Here is a 22569-nt window from a genome sequence, read left to right as displayed (position 1 = left end):
GTTTCATCTGAAGCTAACCTAAATATAATATAATATAATATATAACGAGGTTTCATCTGAAGCTAACCTAAATATAATATAATATATAACGTAGGCTCCATCTGAACCTAACCTAAATATAATATATAACGTAGGTTTCATCTAACCTAACCTTTCATCTAATATATAACCTAAATCCATCTGAATAACCTAAATATAATATATAACGAGGTTTTCATCTGAACCTAACCTAAATATAATATAATATATAACGTAGGTTTCATCTGAACCTAACCTAAATATAATATAATATAATATATAACGTAGGTTTCATCTGAACCTAACCTAAATATAATATAATATAATATATAACGAGGTTTCATCTGAAGCTAACTTAAATATAATATATAACGTAGGTTTCATCTGAAGCTAACTAAATATAATATATAACGTGGGTTTCATCTGAAGCTAACCTAAATATATATCTGAAGCTAACCTAAATATAATATATAACGTAGGTTTCATCTGAAGCTAACCTAAATATAATATATAACGTGAGGCTTCATCTGAACCTAACCTAAATATAATATAATATATAACGTAGGTTTCATCTGAAGCTAACCTAAATATAATATAATATAATATATAACGTAGGTTTCATCTGAAGCTAACCTAAATATAATATAATATAATATATAACGTAGGTTTCATCTGAAGCTAACCTAAATATAATATAATATATAACGTAGGTTTCATCTGAACCTAACCTAAATATAATATAATATATAACGTAGGCTCCATCTGAACCTAACCTAAATATAATATAATATATAACGTAGGTTTCATCTGAAGCTAACCTAAATATAATATAATATAATATATAACGTAGGTTTCATCTGAAGCTAACCTAAATATAATATAATAATATAATATAGTATAGTATAGTTTAATATAATAACATAATATAAATATAATATAATATATAACGTAGGTTTCATCTGAACCTAACCTAAATATAATATAATATAATATATAACGTAGGTTTCATCTGAAGCTAACCTAAATATAATATAATATAATATATAACGTAGGTTTCATCTGAAGCTAACCTAAATATAATATAATATAATATAATATATAACGTAGGCTTCATCTGAAGCTAACCTAAATATAATATAATAATATAATATAGTATAGTATAGTATAATATAATAACATAATATAATATAATATAATATATAACGTAGGTTTCATCTGAAGCTAACCTAAATATAATATAATATAATATATAACGTAGGTTTCATCTGAAGCTAACCTAAATATAATATATAACGTAGGTTTCATCTGAAGCTAACCTAAATATAATATAATATAATATAATATATAACGTAGGCTTCATCTGAAGCTAACCTAAATATAATATAATAATATAATATAGTATAGTATAGTATAATATAATAACATAATATAATATAACATAACATAATTTAATATATAACATAGGCTCTATCTGAAGTTCTCACCCTGAAGGAGATCTCCAGGTTCTCCCGCCCCAGATGTCCATGCCGGGCGTCGTATTGGCCGAGCTCGTTGAAATACTTCCTGTTCATAGCGAACAGACCACCTGCCATGGTGGGGGACCTGGGGGGGGGGGGGGCGAGAGGAGGCGCTGATCACTTTACAGCAGCATCAGATAAACTCTGTACACCTTCATCAATGCACAATGTATAGACCGTTCCAATAAGGCAACAGCCTGGCCCGCCAGTCGGGACTCTGTGTCTTTGTGTGTGTGTGTGTGTGTGTGTGTTGTGTGTGTGTGTGTGTGTGTGTGTGTGTGTGTGTGTGTGTGTGTGTGTGTGTGTGTGTGTGTCTGTGTGTGTGTGTGTGTGTGTGTGTGTCTGTGTGTGTGTCTGTGTGTCTGTGTGTGTGTCTGTGTGTGTGTGTGTGTGTGTGTGTCTGTGTGTGTGTGTGTGTGTCTGTGTCTGTGTGTGTGTGTGTGTGTGTGTGTGTGTGTGTGTGTGTGTGTGTGTGTGTGTGTGTGTGTGTGTGTGTGTGTGTGTGTGTGTGTGTGTGTGTGTGTGTGTGTGTGTGTGTGTGTGTGTGTGTGTGTGTGTGTGTGTGTGTGTGTGTGTGTGTGTGTGTGTGTGTGTGTGTGTGTGTGTGTCTGTGTGTGTGTGTGTGTGTGTGTGTGTGTGTCTGTGTGTGTGTGTGTGTGTGTGTGTGTGTGTGTGTGTGTGTGTGTGTGTGTGTGTGTGTGTGTGTGTGTGTGTGTGTGTGTGTGTGTGTCTCAGTGTGTGTGTGTGTCTGTGTGTGTGTGTGTGTGTGTGTGTGTGTGTGTGTGTGTGTGTGTGTCTGTGTGTGTGTGTGTGTGTCTGTGTGTGTGTGTGTGTGTGTGTGTGTGTGTGTGTGTGTGTGTGTGTCTGTGTGTGTGTGTGTGTGTGTGTGTGTGTGTGTGTGTGTGTGTGTGTGTGTGTGTGTGTGTGTGTGTGTGTGTGTGTGTGTGTGTGTGTGTCTGTGTGTGTGTGTGTGTGTCTCTGTGTGTGTGTGTGTGTGTGTGTGTGTGTGTGTGTGTGTGTCTGTGTGTGTGTGTGTGTGTCAGTGTGTGTGTGTGTCTCAGTGTGTGTGTGTCTCAGTGTGTGTGTGTGTGTGTGTGTGTGTGTGTGTGTGTGTGTGTGTGTGTGTAGTTCCTGAATCTGTCTTCATTTCAGATCAACAAAGGTCAGTTTAAAAGGTTTTACTCAGATTTTGAGAGACTCAGTCCGCTCGTCATTTCCTGGTAACAGGGTTCATACGCATTTTAACCAATACTTTTTCATGACTTTTCGGCAAATTTCCATGACTATGTGTTCCTGAAAATGTCAGTCGACATTCTCCAATAAGAATACTAATCAGTGTTAAAGTTTCCCCTCAGAGGTTTAACTATAAATGAATGATAATGTCTGTGGTTCATAGATGGATTCTTAATATCGCTCCCCAAATACAACGCTGAGGTTAAGACCACATGAAATACATTTATTAATCACATATTATTACGATGTGTTAAAAGAATTACTGCTACTGGGGAGGGAAGCTGAATGTTCCAACTGTTAATAGACTGTACTTCTACCGATTTATTGGTTTATTTTTCATTACTTTTAGCTACCGTGTTGCGTCTGTAAGCGGGCCAACAAAGAGCTGCCGCGAGGGACTGAACACAGAGGGATGCAGAGGGGCGGAGCTAGACTCTATGTACAGTGGGGGCGGAGCTTCATCATGGGGCCCTCTGCTACCAAGTCCTTTTAAAATTAAAACTTAATTAAATATCTGATCAATGCATGTTACAATGTGTCACTTGTTGAGCCAGTAAGCCTATACGTCAAATAAAACACAAAGAAAAGCCACACGTTTTGACAAGTTTGTATTGACGAACAGAGAGAGCAGTTTGCCGGTCCAGTGAGAAGGTTTCAGCACCACGGACAGCAACAGCTGCTGGACAGCGCTGGTGCTGAACAGGCCAAGTGGGCTCAATCAGAGCCACGCTATATAACTGACATGGCTCTATTATCTACAGTACAGGCCAAAAGTTTGGACACACCTTCTCATTCAATGTGTTTCCTTTTTATTTTCATGACTATTTACATTGTAGATTCTCACTGAAGGCATCAAAACTATGAATGAACACATATGGAATTATGTACTTAACAAAAAGTGTGAAATAACTGAAAACATGTCTTATATTTTAGATTCTTCAAAGTAGCCACCCTTTGCTTTTTATTAATAAGGAAATAATTCCACTAATTAACCCTGACAAAGCACACCTGTGAAGGTAAAACCATTTCAGGTGACTACCTCATGAAGCTCATTGAGAGAACACCAAGGGTTTGCAGAGTTATCAAAAAAAAGCAAAGGGTGGCTACTTTGAGGAATCTAAAATATAAGACATGTTTTCAGTTATTTCACACTTTTTGTTAAGTACATAATTCCATATGTGTTCATTCATAGTTTTGATGCCTTCAGTGAGAATCTACGATGTAAATAGTCATGAAATTAAAAAGGAAACACATTGAATGAGAAGGTGTGTCCAAACTTTTGGCCTGTGTTGTGTATGTTTGATAAGAAGAGCTGGATTATCACTATGTGAGCTCATCATGCAGTAATGAGTTTATTTCAGCTAATAATCTGCAATGTGTCACTTTGGGCCCCATTCTCGTCAAGTGACGCAAGATCGGCAGCATTTCAGGGGCCCCTGATTGGCTCGGGGCCCCTGGGGCAGCCACACCCACACACCCACACAGCTACCTCCACTACTGGGGATGCATCACCACACTGGGACACGCTCAATGATTTATTCCTCCACGAGTAAAATACAACTACTGCAGTTACCAAAAGTAAAGTCACTTTGTGAGTCAAAATAAGTGCGTTAGTGCGTCGGTCAACAGAAAGTGTGTCGCCCCCCCCCTGTCAAAGCCCAAAAACCAACAGGTGAACAGGTGAACTAATATGTTATCACTTCCACTCAAACCGTGATGACCACGCCCCCCCACCTCCTATATAATAATCTATAAATGATATAAATGAGACCATAAACACACCGTATACGCGCCTGTTTTAACTTCCTGTGAAGCTCTTCCAGCTGATACATCTATTAATAAAATCTGAATTTATATTTTTTGGAAATTACTCTAGTTGAGCTGCTCCAGCTGCGTCAGATGGTTACCTGATTGGTCAGATGGTCACCTGATTGGTCAGATGGTCACCTGATTGGTCAGATGGTCACCTGATTGGTCAGATGGTCACCTGATGGTTACCATGGCTACCTGATGGGTCAGAGTGTTACCTGATGGGTCCGGTGGCTCCCTCGGGCCCGTTGATCTCGGCGGGGGGGACGGGGTCCCACTTGAAGTGCAGCCCCCAGTTGAAGCCCCCCCTGACGATGGGGGAGGGCGAGTAGGACAGCGTGTCGGCCGAGATGATGTCGATGACGGGGCAGACCACGGTGAGCCGGTTCTTCTGGACCGGAGCCAGCAGAGGCTGCAGCCAATCACGGTTCACCTCGCAGTGACTGTCCAGGAAGACCAGCACCTCGCCTGGGACACACAGACAGGTCATTAGAGACAGACAGGTTAGAGACAGACAGGTTATTAGAGACAGACAGACAGGTTAGAGACGGACAGGTTATTAGAGACAGACAGACAGGTTAGAGACAGACAGGTTATTAGAGACAGACAGGTTAGAGACAGACAGGTTATTAGAGACAGACAGACAGGTTAGAGACAGACAGGTTATTAGAGACAGACAGGTTAGAGACGGACAGGTTATTAGAGACAGACAGGTTAGAGACAGACAGGTTAGAGAGACAGACAGGTTATTAGAGACAGACAGACAGGTTATTAGAGACAGACAGGTTAGAGACAGACAGGTTAGAGAGACAGACAGGTTAGAGAGAGACAGGTTATTAGAGACAGACAGGTTAGAGAGACAGACAGGTTAGAGAGACAGACAGGTTATTAGAGACAGACAGACAGGTTATTAGAGACAGACAGACAGGTTAGAGACAGACAGGTTATTAGAGACAGACAGGTTAGAGACAGACAGGTTATTAGAGACAGACAGGTTAGAGACGGACAGGTTATTAGAGACAGACAGGTTAGAGACAGACAGGTTAGAGAGACAGACAGGTTAGAGAGACAGACAGGTTAGAGAGAGACAGACAGGTTATTAGAGACAGACAGACAGGTTATTAGAGACAGACAGACAGGTTAGAGACAGACAGGTTATTAGAGACAGACAGGTTAGAGACAGACAGGTTAGAGAGACACACAGGTTAGAGAGAGACAGCTTATTAGAGACAGACAGGTTAGAGACAGACAGGTTAGAGAGACAGACAGGTTAGAGAGAGAGACAGGTTATTAGAGACAGACAGGTTATTAGAGACTGACAGGTTAGAGAGACAGACAGGTTAGAGACAGCGACAGGCAGGTTAGAGACAGACAGGTTAGAGACAGACAGGCAGGTTAGAGACAGACAGGCAGGTTAGAGACAGACAGGTTAGAGAGACAGGCAGGTTAGAGAGACCGGCAGGTTAGAGAGACAGACAGACAGGCTCCAGGGTTACTTTGGTCACAACAACATGTTTATTTAAACTGAAACGGGAGGGGGGGGCTGATTACATCCAGGGGGGGTCTTGACCAACTGCCACTTTGCTCGTTTGAAAGCCATGATGTCTCTCTCTCTCTCATGGGGGCCAAATTCTCTGGGGGGCAAAGCAGAGAAAGCGGAGGTAACCTTTCCCCTTATGACCTCATAAGGAGAAGATTCCTGATTGGTCCATCTGATCTTTCATTTTCTCAAAGGCAGAGCAGGATACCCAGGGCTCGGTTTACACCTATCACCATTTCTAGCCACTGGGGGGCCATAGGCAGGCTGGGGGGCCATAGGCAGGCTGGGGGGCCATAGGCAGGCTGGGGGGCCATAGGCAGGCTGGGGGAACTCATATTAATGTTAAAAAAACTCATAAAGAGAAATGTTCATGTCATGGGACATTTAAGGATGGAGGGGACAAGCTTATAGGGGTTAAGGGTGTAGGGAACATGATTATAGGGGGTAAGGATGTAGGGAACATGATTATAGGGGGTAAGGGTGTAGGGAACATGATTATAGGGGGTAAGGGTGTAGGGAACATGATTATAGGGGGTAAGGATGAAGGGAACATGATTATAGGGGGTAAGGGTGTAGGGAACATGATTATAGAGGGTAAGGGTGTAGGGAACATGATTATAGGGGGTAAGGGTGTAGGGAACATGATTATAGGGGGTAAGGATGAAGGGAACATGATTATAAGGGGTAAGGGTGTAGGGAACATGGTGTAGGGAACGTGGTGTAGGGAACATGATTATAGGGGTTAAGGGTGTAGGGAAGATGATTATAGGGGGTAAGGGTGTAGGGAACATGATTATAGGGGGTAAGAGTGTAGGGAACATGATTATAGGGGTTAAGGGTGTAGGGAAGATGATTATAGGGGGTAAGGGTTTAGGGAACATGATTATAGGGGGTAAGAGTGTAGGGAACATGATTATAGGGGTTAAGGGTGTAGGGAACATGATTATAGGGGTTAAGGGTGTAGGGAACATGATTATAGGGGTTAAGGGTGTAGGGAAGATGATTATAGGGGGTAAGGGTTTAGGGAACATGATTATAGGGGGTAAGGGTGTAGGGAACATGATTATAGGGGGTAAGGGTGTAGGGAACATGATTATAGGGGTTAAGGGTGTAGGGAACATGATTATAGGGGGTAAGGGTGTAGGGAAGATGATTATAGGGGGTAAGGGTTTAGGGAACATGATTATAGGGGTAAGGGTGTAGGGAACATGATTATAGGGGGTAAGGGTGGAGGGAACATGATTATAGGGGGTAAGGGTGTAGGGAACATGATTATAGGGGGTAAGGGTGTAGGGAAGATGATTATAGGGGGTAAGGGTTTAGGGAACATGATTATAGGGGGTAAGGGTGTAGGGAACATGATTATAGGGGGTAAGGGTGGAGGGAACATGATTATAGGGGGTAAGGGTGTAGGGAACATGATTATAGGGGGTTAGGGTGGAGGGAACATGATTATAGGGGGTAAGGGTGTAGGGAACATAATTATAGGGGGTAAGGATGTAGGACATACCAGTAGCATGTGAGGCTCCTATCATGCGTCCTCTGATGAGTCCTTCCCTCCTCTGGTTCCTCACCAGTTTGACTTTGGCCTGCAGCTCCTCCCTGACGTACCGATCCAAGTCGTCCTTCAGCTCCTCTGAACACACACACACACACACACACACACACACACACACACACACACACACACACACACACACACACACACACACACACACAGACACAGACACAGACACAGACACACAGACACACACACAGACACAGACACACACACACACACACACACACACACACACACACACACACACACAATCAACAACTCATACACAATAGGGCTGGGCAATATATCAATATTATATGGATATGGTGATATGAGACTAGATATCGTCTTAGATTCTGGATATCGTGATATGGTAATATGGCCTCTGTGTTGTCTTCTCCTGGTTTTAAAGGCTGTGTTACAGTAAAGTGATTTACTTTTCCCAATTTCCCCACTTAGTCATTATATCCACATTACTGATGATTATTTATCTAAAATCAAAGTGTGAAGATATTTTGTTAAAAGGACCAATAGTCAATACTACAATATCGTTGCGGTATCGATATCGAGGTATTGGGTCAAAAATATCGTGATATTTGATTTTCTCCATATCGCCCAGCCCTAATACACAATACACAGTGTTTCCTGTATGGTGATTTTGTAGTGGTCATTTTTGTCGCCACGGTATCAGAAATAGGACAGATGCACAATGTAGTCTCAGTTGCCTTTTAACCTTCTAACACTGTTCTGGTCAAAAATGACCCATTTACAAATATTCCCTGTACCAGAAATATGGCATTTTTAAATCAGATTGCCTCAAGACCTTCTCATGATATCCTTCACAGAAGGCATTTGAACACATAACATTCACTGTGATTACTTTCTTTGAATTTTGGGTGATTTATTTAACTTGGTCACACTTTTTTTTTTGTTTACGGTAAAAAATGACCACCATAGCAAATGAATGGGAAAGAGTCTAATTTTCATCCAGGAGATGAAAGACATCATACACACTCCTACAACTTTCCTGTGCTTGTGTTCCCATTCCACACACACACACACACACACACACACACACACACACACACACACACACACACACACACACACACACACACACACACACACACACACACACACACACACACACACCTGCAGATGGTAATGTTCTAATAAGGTTCTTTTTACAATAAATGTTCTATTAAAAACACTTTTTGTCATTTTTATTGGTATTTATGTTAAAACTTAAATGAAGTGGGGTAGTAACAACGAGCAGTGTATCCTGCCTGTTGGAAAGCCTGTCCACGCCCCCCGCAGGTGGACTACAGTTACTACAGTCTGATGTGGGTTTAGAGAGGCAGCAGACTTTTTATTTCTTCCTTTTCTTCAGTCTGTCTGGTTAGTGCGTTCGTGAGGAAATCGTGAGTATTGTACATGTGGAGTTTGTTGTGTGACACCATGCAGGACAAATATATCTGTTTAGTTTAATTATTTAAATCAAAGTTATGGGAGGAGTACTCATGAGAGCCATGTTCTCCTTTCTCCCCTCGTTAGAGTCTACTCAGCTAATCATCGCCGGTAATGTGTGATAACACCGGTTTATATCGCACTCCGTCTGTGTTAAAGTTAACTTTTTTCTTTGTAGATTATATTTGGGGCATTTCAGCCTTTATTTTTGACAGGACAGATGAAGACATAAGGAGAGAGGGAGAATGACATGCAGCGAAGGGCGGAGTCGAACCTGCAGCCACTGCATCGATGAGTAAACTTCTATATATGGGCGCACGCTCTACCAACTGAGCCAACCGGGCGCCCTAAAATCAACTTTTCTAATGTCTGTAGCCTAGTAACATCAGTAGCAGCTAATATCATTGTGCAGTGTTAAGTTTATATCTGCTGCTGCTTTTAGTTCACTTAATAACTTCAACGATATTTATTTTACTGTTTGTTTGTCTCAACAGGAGTAGTTTAATCACTCCCTCCAGAAAAACGCAATTATGTGATCGCATAATTCATTCAATGCATAATCAGCCAAAGTCTGCATGTGGGCGAGCGCATTTTTCCAAATACGCCGCACTTTTGCCACATAAATTGCAGCATAAATTGCCGATTTCCGCGCAAAATATGCGGGGTTTGCATGATGTCACAATCCATCCATTTTCGTTGCAAAAAAAGTCCCATAATATATCTCAGCAGAAAGTTGAAAAATGTTGCATTGACTTCACACGAGAGCAGCCAAAGCAGGATGTTGGGGGAAATCCCGCAATTTCATGGCATAAAATTGCATAAATATCATATATAGCACATTCCATCACATTCTTTAAGAAAACGTGCCTCATAATCAAGGACTCCACATTGTTCTGGAAGGACTGGTTTATAGTGGACTATATAGTGAATGAATTTAAACACCTCTACAGCATGGAGAACACACTACACTAGGGGTTCTCTAACCTTTTTCATTAATGTACCACGTTTGAATACAGTTTCCTTTAGGATTTTTTTTTAGCAGTGGGGGCAGGTCCGAACTCCCCCCCTCAGTTGTGACTTGAACTGTATTTGTTGAGTTACTATATAGGTCAACTTTGATCTTGACATATAGACTAAGCATTCTGTAGCAAATAACAATAACCCACTATTAATGACATTATCTTATTGCAGTGTCACTACTTCAGCGTTCTCCGACATGCACTCTAACAATGCAGCCCTGTTTCTGATACCGTGGGGGGCAGAAATGTTGCCTTGGGGGGGCTGCCACGGTCAAATCAACACAGAGGAAACACTGGAATAGTTTATTTAAGCCCAGTACCCCCCCCTGACCAGCGCTGATCATTGTGGGTAGAAACTAAAGTCTCTATAAAGAGGACCAGCACAGCGCTGTCAGCGATAGATTTACTAAACTACAGCCTTGGAACTATTAAACATTTAGATGCTGATGAGAAAAAGAGACAAAAACTGTAAAAAAAAAAAAAGACAAAAACATGGAAAAAGATGGTAAGAAGAAGGAAGGAAGGAAGGCAAGAACTAGGGGTGGGGGAAAAAATCGATACAGCATAGTATCGCGATATTTTTCGTGGCAATACTGTATCGATACACAGACGCCAAGTATGGATCTTTTATGATATATGTGTTGATCAGTTTGTCTGCTTGACAATCCCATTTTGCACCAATAAAACTGAAGTGAGATGAACAAACAGAGAAATGTTTCTTTTTAGATACAACAGATGTTGACAAAATTGTCCTTTCGGGACATCATTTGAAGTTGGGAAAAATCTGAAGTTGGAAGAAAGGTAATACATTGCAATATATCGCAGTATATTGAAATATCTTTAAAATCGCAATAATATCGTATCGTGACGTAAGTATCGGGATGATATCGTATCGTGAGGCCTCTGGTAATTACCACCCCTAGCAAGAACAGGTCAAAATATTACCAAAAACAGTGACATAAGAAGAACAAAGAGAGAAACTTATAAAACGTAGAAGGACAGTAGAAGGAAGGATAGATTAGGTCCAAAGAAGAAGACACAAATGTCACATTTTTGGTAGAAAATTAAAAATACTACATGAACAGGAACAATGTTCTGGACAACAGCTTCGTAACTATTAAACATTTAATTAAATATCTCAGGTACCCCCTGCTGTCCTCTGGAGGAACCCTAGGGGGACACCTACCCCCATTTGAGAAACACTGCACTACCCTATACAGTATATAGGGAACTATTTCCAACACGGCTAGAGAACATGAAGATGACGGGAGGAATGAGAGGGAGGAATGAGAGGGAGGAATGAGAGGGAGGAATGAGAGGGAGGAATGAGAGGGAGGAATGAGAGGGAGGAATGAGAGGGAGGAATGAGAGGGAGGAATGAGAGCTTACCGAGCTGGCTGTGGTCATCCACCAGGATGATCTCGTGCAGCAGGACATCCGGCGTGCGGTCCAGCACGCTGTGGACCGTCCTCAGCAGGGCGGAGAACGCCTCATTGAAGAAACAGATCACTACGCTGGCAGAAGGTAGAGCCGCGGGATAGACCTTCACCTGACACCTGCAGAGAGACTCAGGATCAGTTACACTGCTCTCATTCCCCCTGCTCTACCCTCTCATTCCCCCTGCTCTACCCTCTCATTCCCCTGCTCTACCCTCTCATTCCCCTGCTCTACCCTCTCATTCCCCTGCTCTACCCTCTCATTCCCCCTGCTCTGGTGTTCCACCCTCTCACTCCCCTCTCATTCCCGTGCTCATCCCCTCTCATTCCCCCTGCTGTGGTGTTTCCCCTCTCATTCCCCCCTGCTCTTGTGTTTCCCTCCTCTCATTCCCCCTGCTCTGGTGTTTCCCTCCTCTCATTCCCCCTGCTCTTGTGTTTCCCTCCTCTCATTCCCCCTGCTCTACCCTCTCATTCCCCCTGCTCTACCCTCTCATTCCCCCTGCTCTGGTGTTCCACCCTCTCACTCCCCTCTCATTCCCCGTGCTCATCCCCCTCTCATTCCCCCTGCTGTGGTGTTTCCCTCCTCTCATTCCCCCCTGCTCTGGTGTTTCCCCCTCTCATTCCCCCTGCTCTTGTGTTACCCCCCTCTCATTCCCCCTGCTCTTGTGTTTCCCTCCTCTCATTCCCCCTGCTCTGGTGTTTCCCCCTCTCACTCCTCCTCCTACCAATAAAGCTCAACTGAACTGAAAGAGCATCATGGGACAGCTGTTAGTGAGCAGCTTCACACACACACACACACACACACACACACACACACACACACACACACACACACACACACACACACACACACACACACACACACACACACACACACACACACACACACACACACACACACACACACACACACACACACCACAGCCAGCTGTCAGTCAGAGAGTCAACAGTCAGTTCAGTCCTGAGTTTTTGACGGACGTAAATCTGAATAAAAGAGGGGGGGGGGCGCCAGTGTGTGTGTGGGGGGAGGGGGCGGGGGGGCTGTGTGAGAGAGTTGGGGGGGCTGACTGACTGACTGACTGGTTAAATCTCCTAACACTCCCAGCCTGGTGCTCCTTACTGGGAGTCCCTGGTGTCTGGCAGCTCTCGGTGGTAGCCCAGTCTGGTGGAGATGAGCACGTTGAAGGCGTGTCGATGGTAGCCGGTGTCCCTCACCTCCTGGTCGGCCTCGTTGAAGATCATCCCTACAGACACACACACACACACACACACACACAAAGACATGTTGTGCCTTTTTATTTTCATGACTATTTACATTGTAGATTCTCACTGAAGGCATCAAAACTATGAATGAACACATATGGAATTATGTACTTAACAAAAAAGTGTGAAATAACTGAAAACATGTCTTATATTTTAGATTCTTCAAAGTAGCCACCCTTTGCTTTTTTATTAATAAGGGAAATAATTCCACTAATGAACCCTGACAAAGCACACCTGTGAAGGTAAAACCATTTCAGGTGACTACCTCATGAAGCTCATTGAGAGAACACCAAGGGTTTGCAGAGTTATCAAAAAAAGCAAAGGGTGGCTACTTTGAAGAATCTAAAATATAAGACATGTTTTCAGTTATTTCACACTTTTTTGTTAAGTACATAATTCCATATGTGTTCATTCATAGTTTTGATGCCTTCAGTGAGAATCTACAATGTTAATAGTCATGAAAATAAAAAGGAAACTCATTGAATGAGAAGGTGTGTCCAAACTTTTGGCCTGTACTGGATATACACGGGTACATGTAAATGAACACTTTTCTGAAAACTGAGAGGTTGAAATCTCCGTTTATGATAATAGCCGGCCCCGTGTAAACGTAGCAGCAGCCAGTAAGGACTTCCTCTCCTTCAGGTGTGAAGAGAAGGCTCGAGGCCGACCACAGCAACACACCAGAGTGGGTCTTTGTTTGACATGAGATGTAAAGTCCCGTCAGTCCCATAAAATCCACAACAAACTGATAAAACAGACAAAACGTAGCTCAAACTCAGGGTCAGCTGCAGAGCCACACCCCCAAGCAACGCTGTATAACCTTCAGGGGGGGGGGCTCAGCCCCTAATGAGAATGGGACACAGATACAGGGCCACGCAAAAGTGTTAACCCCCCCTCTGCTACATCAGTACTTTCACTGGATAACAATGAATATATGTATTTAGTATTATAACAGAGGAGAAAAGGTAAAATATTGAACATGTCCCTTTATAGTAGGGGTGGGGGAAAATATCGATACAGCGTAGTATCGCGATATTTTTCGTGGCAATACTGTATCGATACACAGACGCCAAGTATAGATCTTTTATGATATATGTGTTGGTCAGTCTGTCTGCCTGACAATCCCATTTTGCAGCAATAAAATTGAAGTGAGATGAACAAACAGAGAAATTTATGTTTTTCGATAAAACAGATGTTGACAACATTTTCCTTTGGGGGACATCATTTGACATTGGGAAAAATTTGATGTTGGAAAAAAGGGTAATACATTGCAATATATCGCAGGATATTGCAATATGTTTAAAATCGCAATAATATCGTATGGTGACATAAGTATCGTGATGATATCCTATCGTGAGGCCTCTGGTGATTCCCACCCCTACTTTATAGACTACCAGAACCAAATGAAGTGATAATGAGGTGTAAACAATCAATAAAAAATGTAACTTTCCTAGACGGGGCTCCAGGTGTGTAGCATCAGCAACAGACACACAGGAAGTTACACCTGTTGACCGGTCAGTGGTTGTCCTCTGTCACTAACACACAAGTCCACCTACTCTCACTCTAAAAAACCTTTTTAAACAGGGTCTAAAAAAAGAGATGGCCCGATACCATTTTTTGCTTCCCGATACCGATTCCGATACCTGAAGTTACGTATCGGCCGATACCGAGTACCGATCCGATACCAATGTGTCATATATTTTATTATAACAGCTGTATACTACTATCCCTGTATGGATGTGATATGATTTCTATCTTTGTTGTCGGTCTGGTTCAGGTTAAACTCTCTGTGAAACATGAACAAACACAAACAATGAATGTCGTAGAACTTTCTTTTATTCTCCAGTTTGACAGTCAGTTATAACGGAAAAAGAACATAAATAAACTACTTTAACGTAGATTTTCTTTAGGGCTTTATTACGTGGTATCTGATCAGTGCATAAACTCCAGTACTTCCCGATACCGTTACCAGCATTTTAGGCAGTATCGCAATAGAGATGGTCCGATACCGATACTGGTATCGGTATCGGACCATCTCTAGTCTAAAACCACCACTGCTCCTCGCGTCAGCTATCATTTTGATTTGTTCCCGATACTGGAGTTAAGGCAATTCTTTTCAAACCTGAACTGACAAAAACAGAAGAGCACAAAGTGACAAGCAGAGACTTTAAAGACCGGCTTGTTTACTGTTAAGATGTCTAATGTACCAACAGGAACTTCTTTCAGCTGCTGTTACACAACAAAAGAAGAAGCACTGGATGGTAGAAGGGAACTTTACAACTACATTGAATGCAGCATTGCATCCTGCTGGTGTTGTTTCTCTGGCAGTGTCCACTGTGTAAATCTAAATGTTTTTATATCGCGCTTTCCTAGTCTCAACATCTACTCAAAGAGCTTTACCATAGAACAGGAACCATTCACCACTCACTCACTGTGGCTCAGGCTGCTGTACAAGGTGCCACCTGCTCACCAGATCAACTCTAGAGCTGCCACCTCTTAGTCAATTAGTCGACTAATCGCTCGTTTTGGTCTTAGTCAACTAAGATTTCTTTAGTCCATTAGTCATTTTTTATGCTTATTCATGCTTAATTACTTATTTCCAAGAAACTTATGTGCACATTCATGGTAAACACAAGATTTAAAGTGGTGCTTTTGCAGGATTAATTGTGGAGAAACTCAGTTTAACAGATGGTTAATTAACTACATTTATATTGTGCTTTTCTAGTCTTAACCACCTCTCAAAGAGCACAGCTCTGTCAATTAAATCAACTAATCGATTAGTCGACTAAATCCTATAAGTGTTAGTCGACTAAGAAGTTCTTTAGTCGAGGACAGCCCTAGAACACTCACACACATTTACATTCACACACATTTACACTGCGATGGCACAGCTTTGGCGGCAACTCTAGGTGAGTGTCTTGCCCAAGGACACTTCGACATGGGACTGCAGGGACAGGGATCGAACCACCAACCTTCCGATGGCAGGCGACCGCTCTACCAATGAGCCACAGCCGCCCTCTGTGTCTTTAGCTGCACGCATGCATGCAAGCATGCAGATACACACACATCTTCTCTGTGTCTTTAGCTGCACACACGCACGCAAGCATGCAGATACACACACATCTTCTCTGTGTCTTTAGCTGCACACACACAGGCAAGCATGCAGATACACACACATCTTCTCTGTGTCTTTAGCTGCACACACACAGGCAAGCATGCAGATACACACACATCTTCTCTGTGTCTTTAGCTGCACACACACAGGCAAGCATGCAGATACACACACATCTTCTGTGTGTCTTTAGCTGCACACACACAGGCAAGCATGCAGATACACACACATCTTCTCTGTGTCTTTAGCTGCACACACACAGGCAAGCATGCAGATACACACACATCTTCTCTGTGTCTTTAGCTGCACACACACAGGCAAGCATGCAGATACACACATCTTCTCTGTGTCTTTAGCTGCACACACACAGGCAAGCATGCAGATACACACACATCTTCTCTGTGTCTTTAGCTGCACACACGCACGCAAGCATGCAGATACACACACATCTTCTGTGTGTCTTTAGCTGCACACACACAGGCAAGCATGCAGATACACACACATCTTCTCTGTGTCTTTAGCTGCACACACACAGGCAAGCATGCAGATACACACACATCTTCTCTGTGTCTTTAGCTGCAGCCTGTTGGAATCCTTTCCAGTAAACACAGACAGACCTTAGAGCATCCAGCTGTCAGCATGTTAACGTGTCTAACGTGTCGCTGTCATCAGTACGGGAGATAACAGGCCTTCTGAGGGTCTCGGAGGAAACAACTCTGCAGGATTATAACATTCCCAGAGTCTCCTAGCAGCACCTGAACACACCACAGCCACTCACCCATCTCTGGCGACAGCTCCACGGCCTTATTGGCCGGCAGGGGCCGATGCCCCGCCCTCCGGTTGGCCAGGCCCTTGGTGATTGGCTGGCTGCGGTGCTGCAGGGGGGTCCTACCGCGGCCGGGCTCCGCCCCCAGAGAGAAGTAGAGGAGGAGGAGGACGGACCAGGTCGCCGAGGTGACCAGGCAGCCATAACAGAAGTACCTCAGAGTGACACTGGCCATGGTGGCCGAGAGAGCATCGCCTTACATCACACTGCTGCAGAGAGAGAGAGAGGGAGAGGGACAGGGAGAGAGGGAGAGAGAGGGAGACAGGGAGAGAGGGACAGGAAGGGAGAGAGAGACAGAGAGAGAGAGACAGGGAGAGAGGGAGAGGGAGGGAGATAGGGGAGAGAGTGAGAGAGAGGGAGACAGGGAGAGAGGGAGAGAGGGGGAAAGAGAAAGACAGGGAGAGAGAGAGAGACAGGGAGGGAGAGAGAGACAGAGGGGGAGAGACAGAGAGACAGATAGACAGAGAGACAGACAGAGAGAGAGGGGGAGAGAGAAAGACAGGGAGGGAGGGTGAGGGAGAAAAGGGGAGATACAGAGAGAGAGACAGAGAGATAAAGAGATACAGAGAGAGAGACACAGAGAGACAGAGAGAGAGACAGACAGACAGGCAGAGAGAGAGACAGAGAGATAGAGAGATAAAGAGAGACAGAGAGAGACAGAGAGACAGACAGACAGGCAGAGAGAGAGAGAGACAGAGAGAGACGGAGAGAGAGAGACAGAGAGAGAGAGACACACAGAGAGACAGAGAGAGAGAGAAAGACAGACAGGCAGAGAGAGAGAGAGAGAGAGACAGACAAACAGGCAGAGAGAGAGACAGAGAGACAGGGAGAGAGAGAGAGATACAGAGAGAGAGAGAGACTCAGAGAGACAGAGCGAGAGAGACAGACAGGCAGAGAGAGAGACAGAGAGACATAGAGAGAGAGATACAGAGAGAGAGACAGAGAGAGAGAGACAGACAGACAGGCAGAGAGAGAAATAAATGACAGTATCTCTTTTCATGTCTGTCCCTCTGATCAGAAAGTTGAGCCAGTTTGAACCAGTAAAATATAATCTGGTTGGTGAGTTTAAGAGGAGAAGTGAGGACAGGTGTGTCAGCTGTCCTGTTAATAATTCTTCCCACGTCAACCATTTACTTATTATAAAGTTACTCATCTGCCTGGAGTGTCACAGTCACAAGTGAAGCTGATTATTAATGTCAAATGATAGTGAATAGACGTTAAAACAGACAAGCAGCGGACGCCAAACCCCATTGAAAAATCAGCCGATTTAAGGTTGCCCGTAGTTACAACAAGCTCCACATTTAATGTCGTAAAGGCGAAGAGAGTCTGTGATTCAGCTGCATCTTCTCTGCTGTTCCGCTTACATTCACGTCAGAGAGCAGCCATTTGTCTCTCTATTCAACTTAAATCTTTTAGAATAAACTCACCTGTTACACACAACAATATGCACTCTGAATAGCAACGCCAGCAGTGTGAACGCATCATAAAAAGTCACATGATTTTAAACTTGAATGGATGTTGTGGCCGTATTAAGGAGAGGATCGTGGGGAATTAAAAAAATAGGCACAAATCAATTGTATTAAGTAGCGGATCGCTGTGTTTTTGTAATTTAGCCTTAAAATGCCCGGTTTTTAAACGTAGATTCGGATAGCGTTCTGTAGATAAGCAACATTCAGAGTAAACCAGACATGTATCCTTGTAGGATTAAAAGCTAATGATGATGTGAACAGTTGAGCATGTAATATAATATAATATAATATAATATAATATAATAACTATAAACGGGCTTGTCCGATAATGGAACTAGTTAGCCAAAGAAAACGTTAGCTAAACTCACTGGAATGTGCGCATACCGTTAGCTTTACGGGGTCTTAGTTTACACCAAAAATAGATTTTTTACATTATATCCGACTCTCCAGCCTCCTAATTGAACTCTACTCACGGTTCTGTAGTTTGTGGCAGTTTGCTCAGCAGCACTCCGGCAGCTGAAGGGACCTGCCGTCGGGCTACAGGTCCGTTAGCAGCTGAGGTTTAAATCTGCAGGATTTCTGCAGGACTTCTGACTGGAGCTGCAGGAAGATGGTCACAGAAACATCAAGTCACACAACACACACACCAGGAGACTTCCGCTCGGGACTTTCACAATAAAACTCATCAGATTCCTTCTGAAAGGAAGAGTGCTCTAGTTAAAACTTTCACAATAAAACAAACCAGACTCTTGTTAGTCTACACTGTTCCAGTGCACCAATTTATAAAGACGTGTGTGTGTGTGTGTGTGTGTGTGTGTGTGAAATAGAGTGTGTGTGTGTGTGTGTGTGTGTGTGTGTGTGTGTTTGTGAAAATAGAGTGTGTGTGTGTGTGTGTGTGTGTGTGTGTGTGTGTGTGTGTTTGTGAAATGAAATAGAGTGTGTGTGTGTGTGTGTGTGTGTGTGTGTGTGTGTGTGTGTGTGAAATAGAGAGTGTTTGTGAGTGTGTGTGTGAAATAGAGAGAGAGTGTGTGTGTGTGTGTGTGTGTGTGTGTGTGTGTGAAATAGAGTGTGTGTGTGTGTGTGTGTGTGTGTGTGTGTGTGTGTGTGTGTGAAACAGTGTGTATGTGTGTGTCTGTGTGTGTGTGTTTGTGTGAAATAGAGTGTGTGTGAAAAGAGTGTGTGTGTGTGTGTATGTGTGTGTCTGTGTGTGTGTTTGTGTGAAATAGAGAGAGAGTGTGTGTGTGTGTGTGTGTGTGTGTGTGTGTGAAATAGTGTGTGTGTGTGTGTCTGTGTCTGAAATAGTGTGTGTGTGTGTGTGTGTGTGTGTGAGAAAGAGAGAGAGAGTGTGTGTGTGTGTGTGTGTGTGTGTGTGTGTGTGTGTGTGTGTCAGATGTTTTTTATGTTATGTTTATCTGATTGCTTAGCCCCGCCCAAGATGATTGTGATTGGTTAAAAGAAATGTAAATAAACCAGAGCATGTTGTTCTCCCATCCAGGAATGCTGCGTGGACTAGCCAGACCTTCCTCCGCAGCGCCGTGGAGGAAGGTCTGGCTGAGAAAATCAGACTCTTGCTAACAGGAAGAGAGTTCAGGTCACAACTTTCACAATAAGACGAACCAGATTCCTGTTAGAAGAAAGTCTTCATCTCTTAGATCTTGAAACATGTTTAAGAACCAACAACAGTGATTACAAAAAACTAAATCAACACAAATAATTCACTAACTTTAGAACTGTTTATTGGCAGGTTAGTCTGCACATACAAGGATGTATTGTCTCAGTGGTGTGGAGCATTACAAAAAAAAAAAAAAAAAGAGTAGAAAAATAGAACCCAAGTGCAAGATGGCAGACACACAAGTAAGCTCGAGGATTTATTTCAATAAAATCCAAGAAACAAAATGTGTCCTGGAACAGCAGGCAAAATGCAAACGATCAGGAACACCGAGACCAACAGGGTCAATGACACACACAGCCACTCCAAACTAAACACAATGACCTGACTACAGACAAGGAAAGACAGAGACTAAATACAGGAGGTAACGAGCAAACAAGGCACAGGTGATACAACAGGTGAAACACATCAGACAATCACAAGGGCGGGAAACCTAAAGACAGGAAGTAAAACTAGACCAGACGAGACAGAAAACCAGAGACTTCAAAATAAAACAGGAAACAGAACTACAGAAACATAAAACCATGACATGTTTATGCTTTTGTTACTTTTTTCAAGGTTTTGTTTTAAATTCATGGTCAATAACCCTAATTTAAATGACATTATATCTAATTTATTAGTTAAAAAAAGGAGAAATTATGAATTATTTTGACTAATAGTTAAAGGAGAACTCCGGCCGATTTGAATCTTGATCTCTATATATCTACGAGTACTGTCGATAGGGGAAAAAACGACGAAAATCAGTGCTAGTAAACTGGAGCTGCTGCAGCTAATGGCCAGAGCTCCCAGTTAGCTAACATGCCAGTTGTGGGGACATAATCTAAAGAGTGTCTTTGTGCCTCTTAACAGATACAAAATGCAATTAAAATTTCTGTGGGAGAAAATTGCTGCTAGAGTAAATTATTACTTCCGGTTTTAATATCATATTTAATCATAAGTATAATATTACTGGTGAAATGGTATTGAACCTATAAGCTATAAAAGTCCTAGTCCTACTAATCCCATTCTGAGGCTGCAGCACCATCACCAACAGAACTATAATTCATAATCTTTTATTTCAAATGGTTTACATCATTCACCTGCAATACTGTGGAACTCCTTTTTAATGGCTCTTACTGGTTGGTGTCCAGGGAACACTACACAAACGTTTAAAAAACGTTTCAGAGCGAGTCACACTCTTCTGACAGCGCTTTACTAAAATGATTCCACATCAACAATGTTATAAAGAAAACTGCCGTTTGCAAAACAAACTTAATGTGACACAAAGAATGTGCTGGGATGTAAGAGCATGTTAACGATGGGTGATGTTAGTGATATGAGGATGGATAAGGTTATGTAGGCTACATAACTGATAGACTGGGAAGAAAAACAACACCTATCAAATAGGTATAGGCTAGTATCTGGAAATGAAAATCCATCTGTAGTCGGGGCCTCAATATCTTCTCCAGATATATGTTTAACTCCCTGCGTAGTAATACAGCAACGGGATCCTCGACTAAAGGACATGACATGTTTTGAGAGAAAAATGTTTTAAAGTCTGCCTAACATGGTTAATGAACCAACTCTGTTTATTTATTCATGCAGATAAAAAACTGGTCTAAAATGCGCCTGATACAGACTGAATGAATGAATGAATGAATGAATGAATGAATGAATGAGGAAATGAGAGAGTGCTGTGTCAGAGGGAGGAGACGATAGAAGAAAACCTGCTCCAGACCAGGTTAGGTTCACAGACTCAGTTACCATAGTATATATTATATTACCCACAAATATAGTTAAACAAGGCCCCCCAACCCCCCCCCCCCCCCCCCCCGCCCCACACACACACACACACACACACAGATTTCTAAATGTACAAACATGAATTACATATTTCTGTAAATTGTTGTGTTTTTAAGAAGATTTTTAAGACTGTAAAGGTGTTTTTGGTAGTTTCATCTGCAACAGAAATGGTTTCACGCGTTCTGGACCGGACGTCCCGTAACGTGATGAAGTCATCACCTGTGTGCAACGTAACAACGTGGAAGACAGAAACCTTAACTTTCTGAACTCGCAACAGCTTCTCCTCAGCTGGTAAACTGTCCTCTTCTGGGCCGATGTCCTCTGATATGCCCTCTTCAACCTGAAAGATAACAATGGACAAAATAGTGTTGAATTAGTATGTGTTTATATGTAAATATGAATAATATATTAATACATACGAAGCAGCCCCTGCTGGATGTTTCACCTAGATGTACAACATTTGGTTAGCACATCTATCACCTCTAGATTCCTCTTGGCCTCTTGGAGCCATCACTTAAACCAATTAGCATTTCCTTTGATGGTGAAGGCATGTCCCACCCTACTCTGCCTCTGATTGGCTAATACTAGTTGCATTCTTCGGTTGGATCGGTTAGGTTTAGGCAGGATGGGGGAGATTGGTCAGAATTAGGGTAAGAACACCAGGGAAAGGGGTGCCTGGGTAGATGAGTTGGTTTATTCCTCGACACAGAGGGGACTGTGGTGGTTTCCTGCATGTCTTCCTCCTCTCTCTCCACTCTGTCTGTCCTGGTGATTAAAGGCGGAAATGCCCCAAAAATATATATTTAGGAATACCAAGGTAAGCTTCTCAGAGGCTCCAACAGGATGTCAGCCATTTTCTATTTACTGCA

At 42.7% G+C, this 22569-nt stretch overlaps 2 protein-coding genes across 3 annotated transcripts in view; both read right to left on the bottom strand.

The window, feature by feature from the left end:
- The window catches only part of galnt11 (UDP-N-acetyl-alpha-D-galactosamine:polypeptide N-acetylgalactosaminyltransferase 11 (GalNAc-T11)), a 27398-nt gene extending 8545 nt beyond the window's left edge, over nucleotides 1-18853 (bottom strand). Inside the window, exons 1-7 of the mRNA XM_028569035.1 lie at nucleotides 18723-18853; nucleotides 16733-16989; nucleotides 12700-12823; nucleotides 11533-11699; nucleotides 7628-7753; nucleotides 4796-5045; nucleotides 1503-1620 (exon numbers count right to left, since the gene is read on the bottom strand). Of these exons, the coding sequence (XP_028424836.1) occupies nucleotides 1503-1620; nucleotides 4796-5045; nucleotides 7628-7753; nucleotides 11533-11699; nucleotides 12700-12823; nucleotides 16733-16955 (1008 nt within the window). The 5' untranslated portion in view covers nucleotides 16956-16989; nucleotides 18723-18853. The remainder of the gene's footprint in view (nucleotides 1-1502; nucleotides 1621-4795; nucleotides 5046-7627; nucleotides 7754-11532; nucleotides 11700-12699; nucleotides 12824-16732; nucleotides 16990-18722) is intronic.
- A 2898-nt stretch (nucleotides 18854-21751) lies between these two features.
- The window catches only part of LOC114548891 (NLR family CARD domain-containing protein 3), a 42691-nt gene continuing 41873 nt past the window's right edge, over nucleotides 21752-22569 (bottom strand). For both annotated transcript variants that reach the window (XM_028568902.1, XM_028568903.1), the window contains exon 20: nucleotides 21752-22040. The gene's annotated coding sequence lies outside the window, so the exon portion shown is untranslated. The remainder of the gene's footprint in view (nucleotides 22041-22569) is intronic.

Source organism: Perca flavescens, chromosome 22 (genome assembly GCF_004354835.1).
Source record: "Perca flavescens isolate YP-PL-M2 chromosome 22, PFLA_1.0, whole genome shotgun sequence".
NCBI lineage: Eukaryota > Metazoa > Chordata > Actinopteri > Perciformes > Percidae > Perca > Perca flavescens.
The sequence above is the reverse complement of the archived record's forward strand: the minus strand, read 5'-3'. Positions and strand labels throughout refer to the sequence as shown.